This window comes from Falco cherrug, chromosome 4, assembly GCF_023634085.1.
Source record: "Falco cherrug isolate bFalChe1 chromosome 4, bFalChe1.pri, whole genome shotgun sequence".
Taxonomy (NCBI): domain Eukaryota; kingdom Metazoa; phylum Chordata; class Aves; order Falconiformes; family Falconidae; genus Falco; species Falco cherrug.
The window spans coordinates 96,922,797-96,944,257 of record NC_073700.1 but is presented as its reverse complement, the minus strand read 5'-3'; the positions used below and the strand labels follow the sequence as shown (position 1 = coordinate 96,944,257).

Below are 21,461 nucleotides of genomic sequence, written 5' to 3'. Positions count from 1 at the left end.
TCACATAGTAGTAGAACTTCACATAGTTAAGTCACTGTATTAAGAATCCGCATTCCATGAGTGTGTCTCTACTGTTGTTCTTCAGTGTCCTCTTTAAAGTTCATAGATACAATTTTACTGTTTTCTATTACATGAAGCTTAAAGTTAAAGGTATTGCTGTCTTTATAAAAAGTTTACTTAGGGAAATTAACCAGTTCTGTGGAACTGCTGCATTGTTACATCTGATGATTAAAGTATACCTGGATATGAACTTTGTCAAAGCTAATTATATGGCATACTTCTGTTTGGGTGGGGCTTGTAAAGCAGCTTTATCACAGATTTCTTCTAGTGTATTTACAGTGCATCCCTAGAAAATACAAAGTACAGCACAGTGCCCAATTGCGTATTGGAAGTGGAAGCTTACTTCTTCTGGAGGTAAGAGAACTTCTGCAGCTCATATGTGTGTGTGTGGCTGTATATATAGATATATACATATAAACTGCTTTGCTGGACACAAGTATAAAAGAAGCAGTGTTGGCCGCATTTATCTCATCTCAAATACCGTCCTACTGACTTTTCCCTTGTAGGAAAGGGATTATCACATTCACACTGCAAGACTTGAACAGTTTCATCTGTTGATGAAATACAGATGTCATTTCAAATAACGTGCATGTTTAAGCATGGCTTTCTTGAATGGAAAGGGTATTTGCCAGTACTTTGGTGCAGGAACATGCTTAGCTGGGTGCTCGTGTATTTCCGCATGGGCAGTGCTACAACAGAGTGGAAAAGAATTACCTAACATTGCGTAATGGGTTGATATGCTGGTTAATTTGTGCTAGCTATCATTTTGTGAGCTGCTGTTCTGTTTTTCCCCTCTCTTACAGAGGCCATTGTAAAGCTTCATCTTGTTACAGAAAAGCTTTTTTTTTCCAAACCATTGTGGACCCTCCTAAGAGCACTTTTTGGTCAATGTAGCACCCGCGATTCTCAACTCTATACATAGCCGCTACAAATAATGGTTGCTGCTGTCTTCCAGAAGTGCCCAGTCACAGACGATGGGGGTAAGGTCTTCCCAAATCCTGTTGGCATTCATGCAACGGTTGAAACCCTTTCCCTCTTCAGTCTCTTCCTTATAAAAGTTCCTAGTGCCCCCAGGGGTATGCACATGGTGGATGCCGCCACCAGCAGCCCAATCACCGCCAGGGCGTAGCCTGGGTAATCCTTCGTCACCAGTTGCCCCTGCAAGGGAGAGAAGCAGTATTGGATCTGTGGGATCTGTGGTTTTTAGTGTGCTGGAGTCAGGTCTGGGGCAGAGCTGTGCATACAGAATCACAGAATCATTCAGGTTGGAAAAGACCTTTGAGATCATCAAGTCCAACCGTTAACCCAGCACTGCCAAGCCCACCGCTAAACCATGTCCCTACGTGCTGCATCTATGTGTTTTTCAAATGCCTCCAGGGATGGTGACTCAAACCCCTCCCTGGGCAGCCTGTTCCAGTGCTTGACTACCCTTCTGGTGAATAAATTTTTCCTAATCTCCAATCTAAACCTCCCCTGGTGCAACTTAAAGCCACTTCCTTTTGTCCTACTGCTTGTTATCTGGGAGAGGAGACAGACCCCACCTGCCTCCAGCCTCCTTCCAGGGAGCTGTAGAGAGCAACAAGGTCCCCCCTGAGCCCCCTCCAGGCTAAACCACCCCAGCTCCCTCAGCCGCCCCTCAGAAGACTTGTGCTCCAGACCCTTCACCAGCTTCACTGCCCATCTCTGGACACGCTCCGGCAGCCCTACATCCCTTTTGAAGTGAGGGGCCCAAACCTGAACACAGGATTGCAGGGGCGGCCTCACCCGTGCCCAGCACAGGGGGGCGGTCACTGCCCGAGTCCTGCTGGCCACACTTCAGATACAAGCCAGGATGCTGTTGGCCTTCTTGGCCACCTGGGCACACTGCTGGTTCGTGTTCAGGTGGCTGTTCCAGGTCCTTCCCCACCAGGCAGCTTTCCAGCCACTCTTCCCCCAGCCTGTAGCGCTGCCTGAGGCTGGTGTGACCCAAGTGCAGGACCCGGCACTGAGCCTTGTTGAACCTCCAGATCCCTCTGCACAGCCTCCTGCCCTCTGGCAGATCAACAGTCCCCGGCAACTTGGTGGCATCTGCAAATTACTGAGGGTGGGCTCGATCCCCTCTTCCCGATCATTGATAATGACATTAAACTACGTATCTAACCAGGACATCTGAGAAGCACTTGCAAGCTGTAGCAGCTCACGACTGTCAGTGCTTTTTTTTTTTTTTGTCCAACCATAAGAGCTTAAAACTGACATGAACAGAGCTGCTGACAAAAATACTGGGGAAAACTTCTGCAGGCTTTGGTAAAGAGCAGATTTAGGCTTGATTAATGTTTCTTAATGAAACGGCTTGGCCCTGACCTCTGTCAGGTCTCTGTTCCTCTCCAGAGCCCGTGGGCTCATGCTGACACCCAGTCAACATGCCAGGCCTGCCGTGGGTCCCAAATCAGCCACGACATGGAAACAATTGTGTAATTTGTTTCTGCGTGCTAGGAATGTTTCAACAAAAGGTTATGAAACCAGTGATGACTTACCCAATAGTAATTCCGCTGTGATAAATACACAGTTCAGCATCCGTACAAAAGTGTTTTGACAGTGAAGAAAAATGTATAGGGAAATTCTGAAAACTATTCCAGCAGCAGCTCAGTTCTGTGGAAGTAGCACTAATTCTGTTCAAAATGCTACAGTTTGAAAGTAGTTTTTCTGTTTAAAGTGTATTTTTTAAGATCAACAAAATTTTGGTATTTCAAGGGGTCGACTAAGAAGTGTAGAGGGAAATTGGTCTGTTTTACAGAACCATTGCATCGTCACTAGGTCAAGTTTTCCCTGCTTTACCTCTCCACAAAATTAAGGGATGGCCCCAGCTCAAGCTGCAAGCTTACAGAAGACAGTTTTGTGGAACAGTGTAGTTGGGAAGGAAGGCTGTGTCCTTGCAGGAATTAAGGAAAGTTTTTTTTAAAAAAACACAACAAAACCAAACCTATTTTACCTGTGTGGCATCCCACGCTTGGTATTGCAGTGTTCCTGTGAGGATATAGTCGGTGAGGTAAAATATGAGTAGGCTTATAATTAGCAAAGGACTAGCAAAAGCCCACATAATTTTCCAGTACCAGTTTGGCTTGCGTCCAATCATGGTGTGAAGATCTTTCTCAAATCTGTATTTTAAAAAAAAAAAAAACAAACCACCATTTTTGAGAATGGCTGTGTATGTTCAATTAATACCTTGATCTGAGTTACTTCAAAACCACCTACAGACTTAAATATGCAAGATGGGAAAGGGGAGTAGTTGACCAGAAGAGTAACAAGCAGAGGCGTATTGTCTGAAGAACTGGCTTAGCGGGATCATATAGTGAGGGTGAAATTGAATAAAAAAAGAGAGCAGGGCTTTGAAAAGGGTCCCAAACTGCAGAAGAGTAGCTAGGAATAGGTACAGCAGGAAAATTCCTGACTAAATAATGCCTGGAGCATAAGTTCGGACCGTTCCTGGTGTAAGCTAACAGAGAAGAGCATTGAAGCTTAAGAGAAAAGAGCTGTTCTCGCCACTGTTGGTTCAGCTGTCTTTGGGGAAGTACTAGTGCTGGGAGTACTAATGCTGGAATACCGAACTCGTGCAGGAAACCTGGATCTGACTGAAGGCTCTGAACTCCTCAGGGGCGTCATACCAACGTAGGTGCTGTACAGAAACTGTGCTAGCGGACTAACAAAGCAAATACTAAAGCCTTTTCCCTTAGACGCCCTGAGCAAACGGCTCTGCTGTTTAAAACCTCCCCTGATGCCGAATCTTGCTTTTACCCACAAGGGATGACTTGGGAGACCAGCAACGCCCGAGGTGACCATCTCTGAAAGCAGGCTTACCGGCACTGTCGTGCTCGTGCTGAATTACTGCGCAAGGAGGAGTTTTGGCAGAAGGTGCTCTTGAGACCAAAGACGGGAAGAGCAGGGAGCAGCACATACAGCTCTTCAGCTCTCCCCTGCCTGCAGAGAAGGTGTCAGCCCAGCCTGGTCCCCACGCAGCCCTGAGCCAGAGGCCCTGGAAGGGGCCCTGCAGGGCAGGGGAGATCCCCGTTGCCTTGCTGATACCATAGTGTATTTAGCCTGCGCGGTGGTGGTGTTATATATATATATATATATTATCATCTGGGCCAGCAGTCACTCCCCCAGCTATCCTGCCATGAAGAAAGAAGGGTTCAAGCTTTTACCTTCTTATCCCGTAGATGTAACACACAGCAATGGTTTCTACCAGCACAATGAGCAGCAGCGAGAGGGTGGCTGCATAGTCGTTGAATATGTCAAACCAGTAATTTCCAGCCTCCATGGTGAAGATCAGGCCAATCACACAGTTAATGAAACACACAACACCTGCATGGATAAAACAGGGACCCTGCCATTAGCCTGGAAATCTAATTGCGTTGGGAAATGTCATACTGCTTGTGACTGAAGAGCTGGTGGGCTTTCTACTGCTTTCTGTCAAGGAGCAGCTTTCTCCAAGGAGAAAGATAATTCTTTTCCCTTTGGAAAAGACCTATGTGTGTGTGTGTGTGTGTGTGTGACTACTCTGGTGTATCCTTAAACTGCTGCTCCTTAGACCTGCACAGTCAGTCCATCATCCCAGTAGGGTCAAGAGAACCCAGTGCCGTGAGTGCATGCCTCATCTGTGGTTACTGCTGGGCATCCAGCTAAAACAGGTTTTAAGTTGGGGTGACTGATTTCCATGCCTGGCCAAGCAGGGTATATCGCTTGTGTGGCTTTTTGAGGGAGGTGGTTTGCAGCTGGGACACTGGCTATGCGGCCGAAGAGGCACTCGGTGCAGGTATCTAAACATTTGTCTTGGCCATTTGAATGTCACCGGTCAGTAGACACCAGTCTGAAGGAGCTGGGGTGTGCTGGGAAGCCTGCAACACAGCACACGATTGCCCGAGTGCTTTGAGACCTCCTGAAGGAAGGTGCTGGGCAGGATTTCCGAAGGGCAGGCAAACCCTTCCTGCAGCGTATTTGCTGTTCCCCGCTCTCCCCTTTGACCTCTCGCTGCACAGCCTACGCTTCAGCCGGTGCTTACCCGAGATCACCTCCTTGGGGAAACGGGTGGCAATGACCTTGCTGTCCGTCAGCGGCGTGAGGATAGCGGCGGTGTTGCCCAGCATGCTGCCGATGCCCAGCATCAGCAGCATGAAGAAGTAGAGCACGGAGTACAGCTGGGGCACCTCCATGTTTTTGATCGCTTCAGAGTAGACTATAAATGCCAGTCCTGTCCCCTGGACGGCCTGCCGGCAAGAAGGGGGGAAGAAATGAGTTACAGGCAGCTCCTCGGCTCGATAAAGGACGTAAGAACAGGGACTTAAAAGACTGACCCTGTACCCGGACAAAATACACCTGTGGTGGTGGTTCTGCACAGCAGAGGCAGATGAGATCTTCACCAGCTTATTCAAACTGCACAGAAGCTGCTGCAGTGACGCTCGTAGCAAAATTATTTGCTCCAGACCTTTAAGATCTGCCCTGTCCTGCAGCTGGAGCCGGAGGTCTGGCTGCATCGCCACCCAGCTCAGTTGCTAATGACCCGAGCGAGCCCCTCGCTGGGCTGAGCCAGTGCCCCCCGCCCCATCCCCAAGTGTAGGAAGGAGCCCCACCGCAGCCCCCGGCCAGGCGGCTCCTGGGAGCGGGGACGTGCCTGCGTGGGGCTGCGGGGCTGCCTGGGCTCGGGAGGAAAGGGGAGAGTGAAGCCCAGGTGCCAGCACGAGGCGGGGACTCACCGTATCTAGTTCAGCTTCCAAGCTGCAGTTTTTAAGCTGTGGCAATAGCTGGGCGTATTCCTGGGGGTGGGTGGCCATGAGGTAGTCCTTCATCTCGCTGAGGTTGTCTGCTGTTAAAGAGCCTTCCTCCAGGTCAAAAGCGTTCAGCAGCAGCAGAATCACCCTGGGAAAGACGACGGGAATTTAATGGCTTTCAGGCCAAGGTACAGAATTGAGGCCAGTTTTGCACCTCATCCCCTTCTCCATTGGCCCCCACGCAGGGATGCTCTGCCAGCCCCAGGGCTCCGGTCTCCCCCAGTCAGAACCACAGCAATTCCAGCACCGTGTTGGGACGTGGGCAGAGGGAGCGGCCCCTGTGCCCACTCCGTCGCTCCCAGGCAGGCATTTTGGGTGCCAGCCAGTGCCAGCTGGCGTCTCTTCCCCTTTGCCCTCCAGTCTCACGTCCACAGCCCATCAATTTAACGAGCCTTTTGGCAACAAGCAGGGACTAGCAGCTTGGTTTCCTCTCTGATCAGCAGAGAGATTGAAGACTGTAAAAATGTGAGTAAAAGTGTAACCGCCATGGGCCCTGTGCCAGGGGCTGCATGTGAGCTTGCTGCCTCAGGGCACGATCCTGCAGGCTGCTGGGCACCTCCAGAGCATCGCTGCCAAGGAGGCTGAGCTCCTGGCACTGGGCTTAGCCTTAAACGAAGGGAGCTGAGCATTGCTGCGTTTTATTAACCAGCTTCCGCACACCCCCAGAAGCATGTGCCAGGACCAGGGCACAGGGGATAGTGCCACTGTGACTCGCCCAGACAAACTCATCCTCTCGACCTGGCCCGTGCCTGGAAGTGGCACCCAGGTGTCAAAAGGAAAGCCAGCCCTGACCTTTCGTCTCAGACTTCATCACTTTAAATAGTGCCATTAGCTTTATTAGAGCAGTATTAGATCTGTTTTTGGGGCAGTGCTGGCAGTGCTGCATGCTGTAATTTATTTACTTCCCCTCTTACCTCGCCCAGAATGGCTTGGAATGGAAAACAAGTGAAATACCAGGCTCTTACTTGTTTATACAGCTCTCGTAGTTAAACGTTGCCTTGAAGCCATAGATGGAGAAAGTCACAATGCTGGCAAATATGGACGTGGTACTGTTGATCAGCGAGACGATGACGGCGTGCCTCTCGCAGTTGTTGCTGGGCTCGTTGTAGCTGGCAAACGCAATGAGGCTGCCAAAACCCAGGCCCAGTGAGAAGAAGATCTGCGTGGCAGCACTGATCCACGCCTTGGGGTTCGACAGTTGCTCCAGCTGCAAAACCAGACAGAGAGCAGGAGCATGAAGCTGCGCAAGGATGCCGGGCACTGCCCCTTCCACCCTGCGGGGATGGGCCCCTTCCTGCACCTGTTTGAGCTCGGGAGTGGTTTTGGGGAGGATTACTGCTCAGTCTGAAAGTATTACTGAAAGTAATATGCTACAGGTTGTGTGAATGGGCAGGGCTTTTTCTGCAGGAGAAAGCAAGCAGCTTAAGGGCACCGTGGCAGAGCATGCTCCAGCCACTCCCAGGCAGTGTTTCCAGCTGCCTGACCTAAGCTACTGCTGCAAAAATTCAATATAAGGAAAAGGAGTATCATATCTTTTAAAAACCTACACATTTGGTAACTAATAACATTTAATGAAAAAAATTGGTATGGCTTTTCTGTACCTTTGGTGTGAACATGTAGATGAGCCCGTTCACAGCTCCGTGAAGCGTTAATCCTCTGATGAGGTATATGATGAGAACACAGTACGGCAAAGAGGCTGTTACGTAGACGACCTGGGGAAAGAAGGGGAAATGCCTTGGTCTAAAGAATACATAAAACAGCTAATCTGCTGTGGGCGGTCTCACTTACTTTGCATAAATCATTTCCATTATTGTGTTTGTTACCTTGTATTCATCTTTGAAAAAATACTTTTAGATACATCTAACTTTAGATCTACGTTTATGGGAGTCAAGTTTTTATTAGTAATAACGACCTGTGCTACTGTTCCCAAAGTCTTCTCTTTGACTGGAGAAATAAGAAAATCTAAAATATTTGCAGCATTTACAAACTGGGTTCCGCAGTATTTAGTGGAGTAACGCCAGTTTGCAACTATCTATCCATCTTTCAAGAACTCACTAGACAAAGGTCATCCATCATCTGCTTTAGAAGGAGGGCGAGCAGACCTCATAAAAGGTCAACTCAAACTTGAATGAAACCATTTTAATTCAGATGTGAAAAAGACTTTAACTTAATGTAACTCAGATGAGGGGGAATGAAATCTTTCAGTTGTCTTCCATGAGCTTTTGATCAAACCCCTGAATTTGTATCTAAAATGTTCGATCTCTGCATTGGAAAAAGACACTTGTGAGGAAAAAAAATAAAAGGGAGAATGCACTCACCTTCTCTTTGCTGGGATGTACCCCAGTGGCTCACGCCGAAACTTACATAAAAACTGACTCATAAAAACCCACTTTCCTAAGCTCTCAGGAAGAAAATTGGCTGAGTAATTACCAATATTCCTCCAATATGCACTTGCCTGTGGTGGCAGCTGGCATCTGCCTTTTCCCATCACACACCCGGAGATGCTGCAGCTTCACCTGCCACTGCAGGACAGCCCTGCACCCACTGCCCAAATCCACTGCTGTTCCTGCACAAGGGGTGCAGGGGAAACCCCCCATGCCCCACCTCCCCGTGATGAAACGCTGCCTATATGATGCTGTTTCAATGCTCCTTGGCTGTTTATTAAATACATTATTCATATTAATTATTTTACAAGCTATCATTTATATTATTATATAAATAATATTACTATATTTTTTCTGTTATTATTCATATTAATATAAATAGCCTTTTTGCCCCCAAAGCCAGCTACAGCAAGTTTAAGGGGTTATTCCTAGTTTACAGTCTCTTGGCTTTCTGCATTCAGCTAAGACGATTTGGGGATTACAACCCTCAGCATGCTTCTTAGTGCAGGCTCAGCTAGGGCTTTCCCCCCCCACTTCCTCACACCTTCTGCTGTGAATAAAAAGTGAGCAACACTGCCTGGTAGATGTCTTTTTTTCTTTACTTCCAAAGGCCAAAGAATCCTGCTGCAGCTTTGCCGTGGCAGATGGCTTTCCGCAGGGCCAGCAGCTTGGTGGCTGGTCTTGCAGCAGAGGTGGCTGCATTTAAAGGATTTTTCTGGATTATTTTTTTAATATCACTCAGTGTTTTGGTTGTGCCTTCTTCAGTTACAACTTAACAGGGTGGCAGAGGCAGCAGGGCTGGCTGCTCGGGGGGAGATGCCATAACCTGAAGTTACAGCAGCCATGGCTGCTGCCTTTCAGCACACATTCATCTTCTCCATGTCCTGCCTGGGCTTGGTGGGGCTGCGCCCGCCTCTCACCTTGCCGGTGGACTCGGTGCCACGGAGAATGCAGAGGTAGACCACCAGCCAGGCCAGCGTCAGGCAGAGCGCCTGCTCCCACTGCATGCTCCCGCTGGCCTCCAGCGATGGAGAGATGTTCAGGGTCTGCCGGTACCAGAAGTACTGGGTGGACGACGTCTTCTCACACTCTTCCTCGTAGCCAGTGCGATTGCTGTTCAGGGGGCAAGTGGCCCATGGCAGGGGGTCCTGGGAGGGAGGGGAGCGGGGAGAGAAGCCGTCAACATGGTGGGGAGAGCTGGGGTGCCAGCAGAGGGTGGGGGGGATGCAGGTGAGGGTGGCTTTCTGCCCACGGCTTGCTTGTCCCTGCATCATGCTGCCTGGGGTTGAGGATGACCCTCTCCCTGGGGATGTTATCTACGGACCCTCCCTCCCTAAGGACTGCTGTTTTCTGATCATCTACCCACGGAACGACCCTCTCCCCAAGGACAGACCCACTCTGACCCTTTTCCCTGGGGGTGACCAGACTGACTTTCTCCTGGAGGACCGAGCCTCTCTGACCCTCTCTGATCCTCATCCCCAGGGCCAACCCTCTCCCCCACCTTCAGACAGACCCATCCCAGGGTGCAGGACACCATGGCCACCACCAAGGCACATGCAAGCATGGCATCACAGGGCCGGCCTTGGCCAGCATTTCATGATGAGAAGAAGATACCACAATGCCCCTGGGGACCCCCTGGAGGGGGACACCACTGCCTCATTTTTTCCCCACCACAAAAGTCCTGGAAGGGTTTCTGGAGCTTTTGGGCTCCCCCACTCCCAACTGATGATTGTGCCATTCAACACCCAGCATTGATGCAAAGCCACAATGAACGTCCGTGGCCACAGCAGGGTCAAGCCGTACCACTGGTGCCCACGCACCTGGAAAGAGTGGAAGAGGTACCAGAAGGCCCAGGCGTTTATCACATTGTAGTACATAGAGAGGAAGAAGGAGACGACAACGCTGGCAACACCTGCGGGCATGGAGAGAGGCACTCGGTCAGCAATGAAAACCCAAAACGCCACTGGCCCCATAATACCCAGAAGGGCACCACAGCTGGCACGCGGAGGGGCTTTGCCCCCGCACAGTCCTGCACACAGGGCATGCCCCTGCTGCTGCAGCTGCTCCTCCTCTCATCAGGGCGATCTTCCACTGGATTTTATACATTAGCCACTGGGGAGTGAATATTCAATGTATTGTTAAAAATAGAATAGAATAGAATAAAAATAGAATAGAAAAAGCAAATTAATGATAGTTTGGGTTATCAGGGTAATTTAATGACGTAATAATGGAGATAAGAGGGGGCATTAGTAAATAGTAGGCAGTGATGGTAAGAAATTAGGGCACTGTTTTATCACTCCATGTTGAGTGGGATCATGGGAAGATGCTCTTGGGGTCAAAACCCACTGCAGGCAGCCCCAGGGAATGGATTCAGCACTCGCCTTCACACTGTAATTTTGGCAGGGACTCACACCTCCAGGGCTAGGGACCCAGCACATTGAGCTGGGGTCTGGCCCCAGTGCCCCACAGGGGACGGGGTAAATACATGCAGTGTGGCGTCTGGATCACCGCTTTGCTCAGCCTGGTGAGACCCAGTAAAACCCCAGCTCCCACCTGGTTTCTCCTCTGAAAGTCAAAAGTTCTCCATTCAAAAGTCACCCGTTTTCCCCAGGTGTTTAAAATTGAAGATGAAAATTGGGAACATACCGACACCACAGAGGTAGGGGCTTATTATTTTCCAGGCACCGATGCTGCCCCGGCGCATGCGCTGCCCCACGGCCAACTCCAAGTAGAGCAGCGGCATCCCCTCAGCGATCAGCATGATAAAATATGGGATCAAAAAGCCACCTGCAAGAAAAAACCAACAGATAGCCTTCAGCAGATGAGCAGCATACTAAACACCACATTGCCCTATTTGTGGTCAAATCACCCTGTTAGTGTCCCAGGAGCTGGCTAAGGCTAGGTCCTGTCTGGCCACCTCGTGTATCAAGGGCATGACACAACCCTGAGGGCATCTCACAGGGTTTCAGGTGGTGCCCCAGGTGCTGGTGGGCGCTGAGCACCTGGGTGCAGGGAATTTTCCACCAGCACTTGGCAGAGCTGGGATTTCCGCTGTTAAACTGTGCCAGTGGCCTGGCTGGTGCAGCAGGGCTGCCCAGGTGCTTCGCAGGCGGTTTGAGCAATGTTCGGGCCGGGGCTGTTAAAGGGTAACTAACCGCCAGTCAAACCTTGCGGGAGATAATGAGAGAAGGAGGACGAGGGAAAGATTTACTTTGTGCGTGGTGTTCTGCAGCAGAGCCAAAGCACTCAATGAAAAAGTAACAGCAACGTCTGTGTTGAATAGGGTTTTGAGTGACTTGTTGAAGTCTGGCCGGGCTTAAAAAAACCCCCCAAACAACCCCAAAATATCCCCCAAATCCCTATGCTGCGCACACAAGAACCAGAAAAAGGGTGAAGGCTTTTCCCCCAGGGTCCCACCTGTGGCAGCAGACCCTAAGGCCGAGGCACACAGCTTCCTCCCACCCCTCTCTGCTCATCCCTCTCCCCCCACACAGAGAGCCAAAGGGATGCTCCTGCAGAAAAGCAGCAGCAGGACTGGGCAGGACGGTGGTGGTGGAGGGGAAAGGACCTTCCTACCCAGCAACAAGGATGCGCTTCTGCTTAAATTTCTGCTGGAAAAAAAAAAAAATAAATCCTTGTCCTCGACTTGGAGCTCACTTCAGAAAGAGCTGCTGACTGAGTCAAAACCTGGATTTTTGTGAAGGCTTTCCTGTTTCTCTTTTTACAGCAAGCCAAAAATATTTACGTAAATATCTCTTATTTAGGATTTAATCTGCAGCATTAACATTCCTTGCAATGGGCTCTGTGCAGCACCACGGAGGAATGAACTCTGGGCAGCGACTGAAGCAAAGAACTGGAAATAAACACTGAATAATAATCCGGTTTATTCTGGGAATTAATTTCCCACCTCCTGGCTCCCTTGTTATTAACAACCCCTTTGTTAGTCTGTTAGATAACTTCCTATGCCGCAAGGGAGCCGTCGGAGGTTTAAGAGCTCTCCCAGCCACCCTGCCCCGGTGGGGTGAGAGCTGCCCGGGGGAATTTTGCCCTGTACCAGAGGGGGCAGAAAATCAGTGTCAGGCCCTTTGCAAAGACTCTTCCATCCTCCCAGCAGCGTTGCCACGTGCTTGGCATCGGCTTTGCCACCTTGCAAGGAGGAGGAGTGCTTTCAGGCTTGTTCTTCGCCCCGATGTCCTCCCACAGCTGGGAGTGCTGGGGCTGAGCCCCCTTGCCCCTTGCTCTGCACCCTGTTTGCATGCAGATCTTGCTCCCGATGCTACTTTTCCTAAACCAAAGCACCTCATGTAAGTGCCTCAGGGCAGCCGTATGAACCATCTCCTTATACACGGTGAACCAGCACAGCTCCACCGACCTCCCCGCTCACTTACACCTGGCGCTGCTCCCTACGGTGCCAACTGCCTGCAAAAACCAGCTCCCAGGACAGACCCCCAGAGCTGGCACAACACACAGAGTGTGCGCTGGGTCTGGTTGAGGCGCTGGGCCTGGCCAGCGGCACCCTTGCCTCTGCTCAGCATCCCACCGGGTGCCCAGGGGCTTCCTCGCTCAGGGCTCAGCGCTGCTGAACACCGGCCCTGCTGTAAACCCATCCCGGTGTCATCCCAGCCTGGCCCAGCCTGCTTACGGACAAGACTAACTGCACCTGCGAGGTCTGAACCCCCCGTGCTCTGCTCAGGTCAAGCTCTCTGGAAGAGAGCGAGGAGAAGGAGGCGATCTGCTGACGGATGGAAAGACAGGAGGTCACAAAGTCTGCAAACACCCTGTTTATGAGTGTCATCAGCGATAAGGGCTCTATTGCTGTGTTGGGCAGGACAGGGACTGGCTCTGTGTCTCTCTAGAAGGAAGATGCCAAACAAGCAGTTGCTGCATCCTCCCTAAGCCTGGTGCCTGGCATTATCCAGCTTTTAAGTTCCTGAAATTATGTTTTGTCTGCGTGGGTTTTGCAGACCCCTTAAAAGCAACCAAATCCTTTTTAAGAGGACAGTAAAAAACAATTAAGAAAAGAAAAGCCTGCTGTCAAGAGTGTTAGCTTCACAGCAGAGAGAGCTACCTCTCCCCTGCGGAATTTACCCAGGGAGGATAAAAATAGTGCATGTATAAAAACATGCTTTTTAGAAAATACTTGGGTTTATTTAATCTTTTTGTCAGGTTAATCAAGCATTCCAGTTTTGGTTAAATTTCAGAGAATTTTCACCACCTACGTACACTACTGATGACTGATAAGAAGAGCCTAAACCACACAAAGCCCCTCACTGTCTGAGTTTTGCTGTCCTTCAGGATGTCTGCCAAAATACGCTGCTAGTGAACTAATCACAGGCAGTCTAATTGTGTACAGGTATATTTGCATTTCAAGCTTTGTGCTAAACTTCAGTGTCAGACATGAAGTCTTTACCCTCAAAAGCATCCCTGTAGAGGAATACACCCAGAACTGCATCACGTCTGTCATATCTGCTATCTGAACTGTCTGAGAAAGCTTCAGCCACTGCAGCATCTAGCTTCTACTGTAACTTCACCCACTGTATTATCTGGATTTTTCTGACCTGATCCCACAGAGCAGCTGTGATGCAGTCCCTGTGCTGAGCTGGCTTTTCAAAAACCAGCATGAACAAACTTCTACCATCACATGTGCATTTAGAAGTAAGCTACAAGCCAACAAAACAAGCACAAAACCAGCAAAAAAGCACTTAAACATCTCAGTGTGCTTCATCCTAAAAGGAGGAAAAGGCGAAAACAGACCAGAAGCAAATGAGGCAGATGCTCACGCCGCCGCTTAATGTGTGACTGAGATGGGTCCAACACTATGACAACAGATGCAGTAGGAGAAGCAGTATAAAACTGGGATGTCTTAAGAGACGGTCTTTATAAGGATTCTTCAAAATGTGGTCATTAAGCAGTGGTAGCTGTATACTAGAGGAGATTATTAGTGTTGGCTTTTAATTAATCTAATTAACTGACATTTGATTTCTGAGGAAGAACTTCTGTGGCTGGTATATGATATAGACATCATCTTTACTCAGTTTGTCCTAGGAGAAGGAAAACTTTCAAAGACTTTATTTTTTTTGGAGCCCCAAAAAATTTATTCTCCATTTTCAAAGCTTCTGGGGAGGCTTTAGCGGCAGAACCCCTGTTGATTAAGGAGTTTCAGCCAGCTTTGAGGCAGACTTGCAGCCAAGTTATCACCTCCTAAAGTAAGGCTTTGTACAAAAGACAATACATTAATGACAGAAGTTTGAAATGATACTGCTGATCCTTAAATTAAATCAGCATAAGCATCTCCCCTTCTCCTTAAGTTCCAAGTCCCCATATGTGAACCCACCAGAAAGCAAACTAGTTTCTGATGCCTCCAGAGTGGTTCAACAGGACAAGAAAGCAACAAATAGTACGTGGACCTACATCTCTCACGATCTCCATCCTTTCAGAAAACAGGGCCTTCCCACTATTTCTTTGCACTTCTAGGAAACAAGGCCACCATATCGGGGCAGCTGTCAGGTAAAAAAGCTTTATGCTAAAGAATACGTAAAATAAAGCGGCAATAGAAGATATTGCACACCAACAAAAACCCTGACCTCCTGCTCTGCCCTGGACCCCGCTGGGTGGACAGGGCATTAGCACGGACAACATAATCTAAAGCTTGCCACACTCCTCCTCGAGGGAAGCAAGGAATATAAAACCACACTTACCTCCTCCATACATCTGACATAAGTATGGAAACCTCCACACATTTCCCAGCCCCACGGCATAGGAAATGCAGGCGAAAACAAACTGCAGGGGATTGTCCCATAGTGGCCGGGATTTCTCCATTGCCTTCTTGGAGGCAGAGGTTTCAGCAGAGCCCTGCTGCCTTCACTCCTTCCAGGTACTCTGCCAGCCTTGCCTCAGACTCCACGCCAGCCCAGCTTGGAGGGGAGGGAAAGGCGGAGGAGCTATGCTTGCCAATTCCTATCAAGCTTTTTAATTACTAATCTTATTAACAGGCACATACTAAAGTAGGAATGCTGGTAAATAGATTATAGACACACACAGAACTATAAAATTGGTACTTTGGGTGAATAGCTGCTTGGGTTTTGACTGGCATTTCTGGGAAGGATGTGAGCCCAGGGATTTTTGTCAGCTCACATGCCAACTTGACACTTGGGAGGAAATAACACTGGGGCTACAGTTTGGTTTTGGAATCAGCACACTCTTTCCCCAAAGGGCTCTCTTCCCCAGGAGTGGCATTCATGTGCATGAGGCGCCAGCTTGGATCTGGTAGCACAGGGAAGGGGTTCCCACACCATCAGGACTGGGCTTAGTGGTTGTCAGAGCTTCCTTTTATTTCCGATATCCTTTGCCCTAAACAGGTCCTTGGGCATCCCGTCACTTGTGCCCTAGTGCTCACCCCAACCAGCCCAGCCCCAGAAGTGGCCCTGAAAGAGTCCCTATCAGCCATACAGGTCCGCAGCCTGCCGCAGCCCTGAGTACGATACTCCAGTTTGACCCTCTGGGAATACCACGCTCCCTCTACATACTCTGTACGTGTGAGAGCATGAAATAGCCCAGTTTCTTTTCACTTGCCTTCAGGCTCAAACCCCACCGCTGCGCATGAGCTTGTCTGAGGGGCTGCTTTTAAAATACTTTTAACCGGCAGGGACCAAATATATACGGATGCCACTGGGAAAAGGTGTCCATGGCCCATTGCGGAGGCAGAAGGACCTAGGAGGCCTTTGGGTCACCTGAATGCACACTCAGAAGCCAGGTCTGAACATGAACCCCGTGCGTTTGGGTCCCTGCCAAGGTACACTTTGAGCTCAACCACTTCAGACAGAGGTCTCCCAGCAAAGGAGGCTGCTGGCAGCGTCTGCAGCAATCAAAAAGGGCTGAACAACTCTAAGTACTCAGCTTCCTTCCTCTTCTAAATGTGTTTTTTTTGGATCAGGACTGCGCACCTTTCAGGTCCATTTTACAAATAAGACTCACTCAGCTGCGGCCAGTCTTACTCCTCCAGCACCAGGAACTTGCTCCCTGCCAGCACTGCGTGTGCTGCTCCAGCATCCCATCAGGTGCTGGCAGCGCCGAGACATCCAGCTGTGGGTCCAGGTGAGAACCCCTACCATGGGGCCTCTGGACACAAGCCCGAACTGCAAAGTGTGTCACGCAGTGCTGTTGAGAATGGCGGAACTACTCTGGTGGACTTGCTGACCAGCCATCTGTAGTAGAAAAGTCACAAAGTGGGACGCCACTTCTTTGCTTGCTAGAAGAGGTGACTGCAAGAGCTTTATGCATCTCCTGTAAATGAATCCGTTCTTCACAGTGTGTTTTAACACTGCTAGAAACCAAAGTTGTCATTGGAAAACATCAGGGTTTGCCAAACCCTACCAGAGTACAGCTTTGAGGGAGCTCATGGCTCTTCTGCAACATCCTTGCAGTTCTTGTCTTGCCCGCAGAATTGCAACATGCCACCCTAGCCCTGGAAATACATCTCATGGATCACCCTGAATTCTGCTGGAAGGAAAAATCCAAGGTAGTTTTAGATCTATTAAACTGAAGGACACTGAGAAGCTACAGATATGTCAGCGGTCCCACATCATGAAAACTTTTCAAATTGTTAAAAAGTGAAATGTCTGTCACTACCAGTGGGATTTATTACAAATGATGCTTATAAATAACTTACAGCATTTAATAACTTGCAGACAGGGCAGCCTTAAAAAATAGCACATCACTGGCACTTGGGATGCTTCTGTGTGAATAGATTACTGCTACTGATGAGCGTAATCAAGTTAAACATTTCCTTGGCTCTGTACCTCCTTCCCATTACATTTCAAACTAGTTTACTAATGGACCAGGGACACTGTGCAGGCAGAGGGATGTGGCGTCCTTAGCTCAGGTCAGGCCAGATCAGGTGCAGATGCAATGAAACGAATCCTTGCTTCTCTCACAAACATCAGCCTCATAAGCCACTCCGACCACAAACTACTATGGGGTTTTTTTTACAGGCAGTCATGCATATAGGCACCCAGCAAAGTGCCCGTCATCCAGTGGCTCCTTGAGATGGATATTGAGGCTTTCAATACATTTAAAGGTATTTAAACAGATAACATTCAGGAATTCTTGATGTGGGACTTCTCATACACACCTCAGATAATCAATATGCTATTTCTGATGCTCATCAAGATTTTATCTCCTTTGAACTTCCTTCATTTGGGTTGGGGGACAACTTGGGCTCTATCTTCAGGGACAAAGACAAGCCTGTGATAGACATTTTGATCATTTCACTGCTCATGTTCAAGGAGAATTAGAAAGAATTTTTTCCCCCTAGTACCTACCAAATTTGAGAGTGTGGGGTTTGGGGGGGTGGTTGAGAAGGATGGGGGTTCATCTCCACAGCGGGCCAGGGACTGATGGGACAGCATGAGAACGGCCCTATATAAACAGTCAGAAGCTGGTAAATAAAGCAGAGAACTCCATTTCTCACTGTACCAAAACTGGAAGTACTTAGGTGAAGGTACCAGCTAAAAATCCTGGGCTTGCATCTCTTGATGCCCGTACAGTAAGAAGCCAAGCGCCTTTTCCAGCTACTTAAAATACAGACAAAAGGAGCCCTAGCAACAGGTTGGTAACCATGATTTGAGGGTGTGAGAGAAGCTTAACACTTCTATTGGCAAAAGAGACTGAAAAAAGGAAGGGAGGAATAATAAGCAGTGGTGGAAGAAGTCTGGTATTGACAACTCCTAGGTTACCAGGTAGCCTGGACTTCATTATGGTACATCCAACATGTAGGACCTGTAACCCCTAGATTTAAAAATAAACCCTCTGCACTTTCCTTGATGAACCAGACACATGGGAGGGGGACAAAGTGTCAGCAGTGGCTAGCTTTGGTGTTTAGTACCTCTTATTCCTGGAGGCACTGACTTCCAAATGGAAACATGCTGGCTGTTAGTGTATTAGATGAGTATCAAAGGGGAATGACAGAAGAGACTAAAAAGCTTCTGCAAGCGTTTAGTGATCCTATCAAGAGAGGCAGATATATAGTCAAGAGAGTAACAGCTCCCACATATGGTCTTCCTGTTTGGATTCACTGTTTACAGTTGCTAATCTAAGCTCCGTGTTCCCTTACTTTAGGGGAAAGAAAGAATCCAGCTGGATTTCCAGATCTTTGACAACACACAGACCATGACAACTGTTGGGTGATTGCTTTATGCATAACTGGAGGTTACAGTTACTCCTCTAAGCACTTATTAGACTGCAATTATTCCTTCTAGCTCATCACTACCACCTGCTGCTTAGTTCCAAACTGTAGATGATGCCCTTAAGCTCTGTACCCTGAAGTCATGTCCAGCCTCTTAATCATCCTTAAAACTGTTTTGCATTACTTCAGCCTCCCAAGAAAAGCATGCCTGAGAAAAGTCATTCTTTTTATTTTCCTTGCTTTTCTTTAGCACCTCAGCTCTATGTATCTTCTGACTACGTGGGTTTTTTAGGATACTCCCTCCGTGAAGGTGCACTCAACACAGTTCCGATTCACCCAATTGCGCCCAGACCTCAGAACCGGCCTGTGTAAAACAAGAGAGCCACAAACTGACATCTCACTAAAATAAAAAAAAGATACCTGGCCTATCCCGTCAGTTGTTCTGCTTGTCATCTGCCAGTTTGTGCATTCTCTGTCAAACCTTGCCTGCAGTTTGGGGAGATCTCCGGGCAGCTCTCTTGTTCACCAGCAGCTGTCAGTCACGGGCAGCCCTGTCAGAGTCCTGCACCCACCACTCAGCATGACCATTACTTTCTATGGACACTCCAAGACACTACATTAATAGGATCCTAAAAGAAAAACAATAATTAAAAGTCTCTAGATATTAAGACTGTTGAAACAGAATGACATGTATCTACCCACCTTTATTTGGAGAAGAGTCAACTCCAAATAGGCTGCCTAATGTTTCAGCATATGTCTGAGAGGAGACTGTGATAAGAAGGGCAGATCTAGGTGCCTTCAGGGAGTCTGCAGGCAGCCAGAGCAGGGCAGGAATCCTGGGCCAATACTTTCACTGGGACGTTGTCAAAATTAACAGCCTTAGGGTAACTCCCGTGGGAACATTCTCTGCTCAAAGCCAGTTGAGAAACATTTACAGTAATAATTACAATAACAATTCTTACCTGCTCACATACAAACTTACCTTCAAATTACATTCAATTGTTTTTAATGTTTTAAAAGGCACATCCTCCCTAGAACAGACCAGACCAAACATTTCAAGCTTGATCCATTCAGCCACTTGACACCCCAAGATGATTCACATTTGTTTCTGGAGGCAGCAAGACTCATTTCACTGTGGTCTGACAGCATTTGGTATCACACAGAAGCCAAGAGCCATCCTTGAAAATGCCAGAAAAGGGGAATCGAACTGAGGAATTTTAATGACATTTTGGCTGCATTGAAATCTAAGTGCCTGGCAGATGACTGTGGGTTTCCCATGGGAAATGTCCAAATTGCAGCTGTCCTCACATCAGTCTATCAAATAAAGACAAGCACTTGCAGTTTAAGTTTCAACATAAATTAGTATTCATCTGAGGACATTTTAAAAAACGGCTATTATTCACAAGAGAAAAACAGATTAAGGAGTACTTTATTAACAGTTAAAGAACATCGGGTAATATACTGTCTCATTAAGATGGTAGCACACAGCACTCCTGGCTCATTTATTAACGACCAACTGCTGAACTCAAGTCACGGTTAGAGCATAGGGTTGTTTGTTAGCTGTCAGAGTTAATACTAGTGAAGCTGAGCTGCCTAGATTTCATTCCCACAGAAAATATTCTTCAGTCTGCAAGCAAAATAAAAACCCACCCAGCCTGAAAAAGATTTGATTCCTGCAGATCAGCCAGTTATAGAGAAATTTTCTTTTTAAATGTTCCCTTCAGGCATAACTAGGGAATTAACAGCTGAAGTAGAAGAAATGGATGATGTCTATTCAAGCAGTATAATGAACTTCCAAAGAACAAAGGCTGGTAAAAGCAGTATTAGAATTTGCGTCTCAGGGAAAGAAGTGAGGTTTTAGAAACATCAGACACTGTCAGGAGATGTTCAGATGTCATCTTCATCTTCAAAATGTCGTACCTATCTCAACAAAAGGAGAATCGCTATTGTATAATGTTCCAGGTCTTCTTTGACAGGTACATCACCTTTGACAGATGACGTATTTTTCATGAGGAGCTCCAAACTAGACCTTTACTTTGCCATTTTGCAACACAAACCAATGAGAGCATCTCACTGATCTCACACTCACAAAACTGGCAATCTGCGAGACAGGCAATCAAAGTTGGTTTCAGTTTTGCACTGCACAGTTCTCTACAAGATTTGCCTTACTCATTTGAGGAGATAACAAGGTCTGTAACCATGCTTGCCTACAGCCAACTTAAATTTTATTGAGACCTGTCCATACACTGAAGTTGATAGCGTGCTTTCTTGTTAAGATGGTTTCTAAGCAGATAATGAAGGTCTATCACAGAGTCAATATTCTAGCTAAGTCAACAGCCAAAGATTTATCAGAAAAGAGAAGACCAGCAGAAGTCATGAGATTCTTTGCCTTTCTTCACCCTTTGCCTGCCATTTTAGAAACAGTAACCGATCTCAACAAAATTAGTTTTATTATGAAGAAAAACACAATATTCGTGCAGATAAGTACTTCTGTTGGTGTCAACATAATTGCTCTGAGCAAACACAGGCCAGAAAGCTCTTTAGTACATCCCTATTAAGAATGTAACATTTTAGTGACTGTACACAAGGGGCAAAATACTACCTTTCATGAATTTAAACTGACGCTGCATGAGGAGTACGTCACCCCATAAAGCCCAACTATTGCGCTACATCAATAATATCATGCTACAGACACAGGACTTTATCCCAAACCAATCTTGCTTAACCAGTGGGAAGAAAAGGACAAGAGAACTCACAGGCTGCAAGCGTATGGCAGATTTGACTGGGGCATCACTGCTTGAGCAACTTTAACAGCTTTGCCCATATGAGAAAGAAAGGGGAAGAAAGATCCATTTCAGTTCAAGCAGCTCCTGAGACAAGCACTGTTAAATGCCAGTTTCTGTAACACACACACCCCCCCCAGCCTTTCCCCCAGCCCTGCTACTAGTACGCTTTTTTACAGCTGTTTGACGTGGTATGGCTTTGAGCATGAATCTGTAATTTACACGTTCACATTTCTAGCAATATTCTTTA

General features: G+C 47.8%; 1 protein-coding gene across 3 annotated transcripts; it reads right to left on the bottom strand.

Moving 5' to 3' along the window:
* Positions 1-21: 21 nt before the first annotated feature.
* SLC6A20 (solute carrier family 6 member 20) lies at positions 22-21,418 on the bottom strand. 3 transcript variants are annotated; one of them, XM_055706931.1, is made up of 12 exons: positions 19,131-21,418; positions 18,849-19,057; positions 10,892-11,032; positions 10,066-10,157; positions 9,166-9,393; positions 7,463-7,573; positions 6,827-7,068; positions 5,787-5,949; positions 5,096-5,300; positions 4,239-4,398; positions 3,029-3,194; positions 22-1,218 (listed from the first exon to the last, which is right to left on the bottom strand). In XM_055706931.1, the coding sequence occupies exons 3-12, from the start codon at positions 11,004-11,006 to the stop codon at positions 1,069-1,071; spliced, it is 1,632 nt and encodes a 543-aa protein (XP_055562906.1). In that variant the 5' UTR covers positions 11,007-11,032; positions 18,849-19,057; positions 19,131-21,418; the 3' UTR covers positions 22-1,068. The 3 variants fall into 3 exon arrangements, with proteins under 3 accessions (XP_055562906.1, XP_055562905.1, XP_055562904.1); XM_055706930.1 differs by having other exon boundaries at positions 18,849-21,418; XM_055706929.1 differs by lacking the exons at positions 18,849-19,057; positions 19,131-21,418 and adding an exon at positions 14,944-15,570.
* Positions 21,419-21,461: the final 43 nt, after the last annotated feature.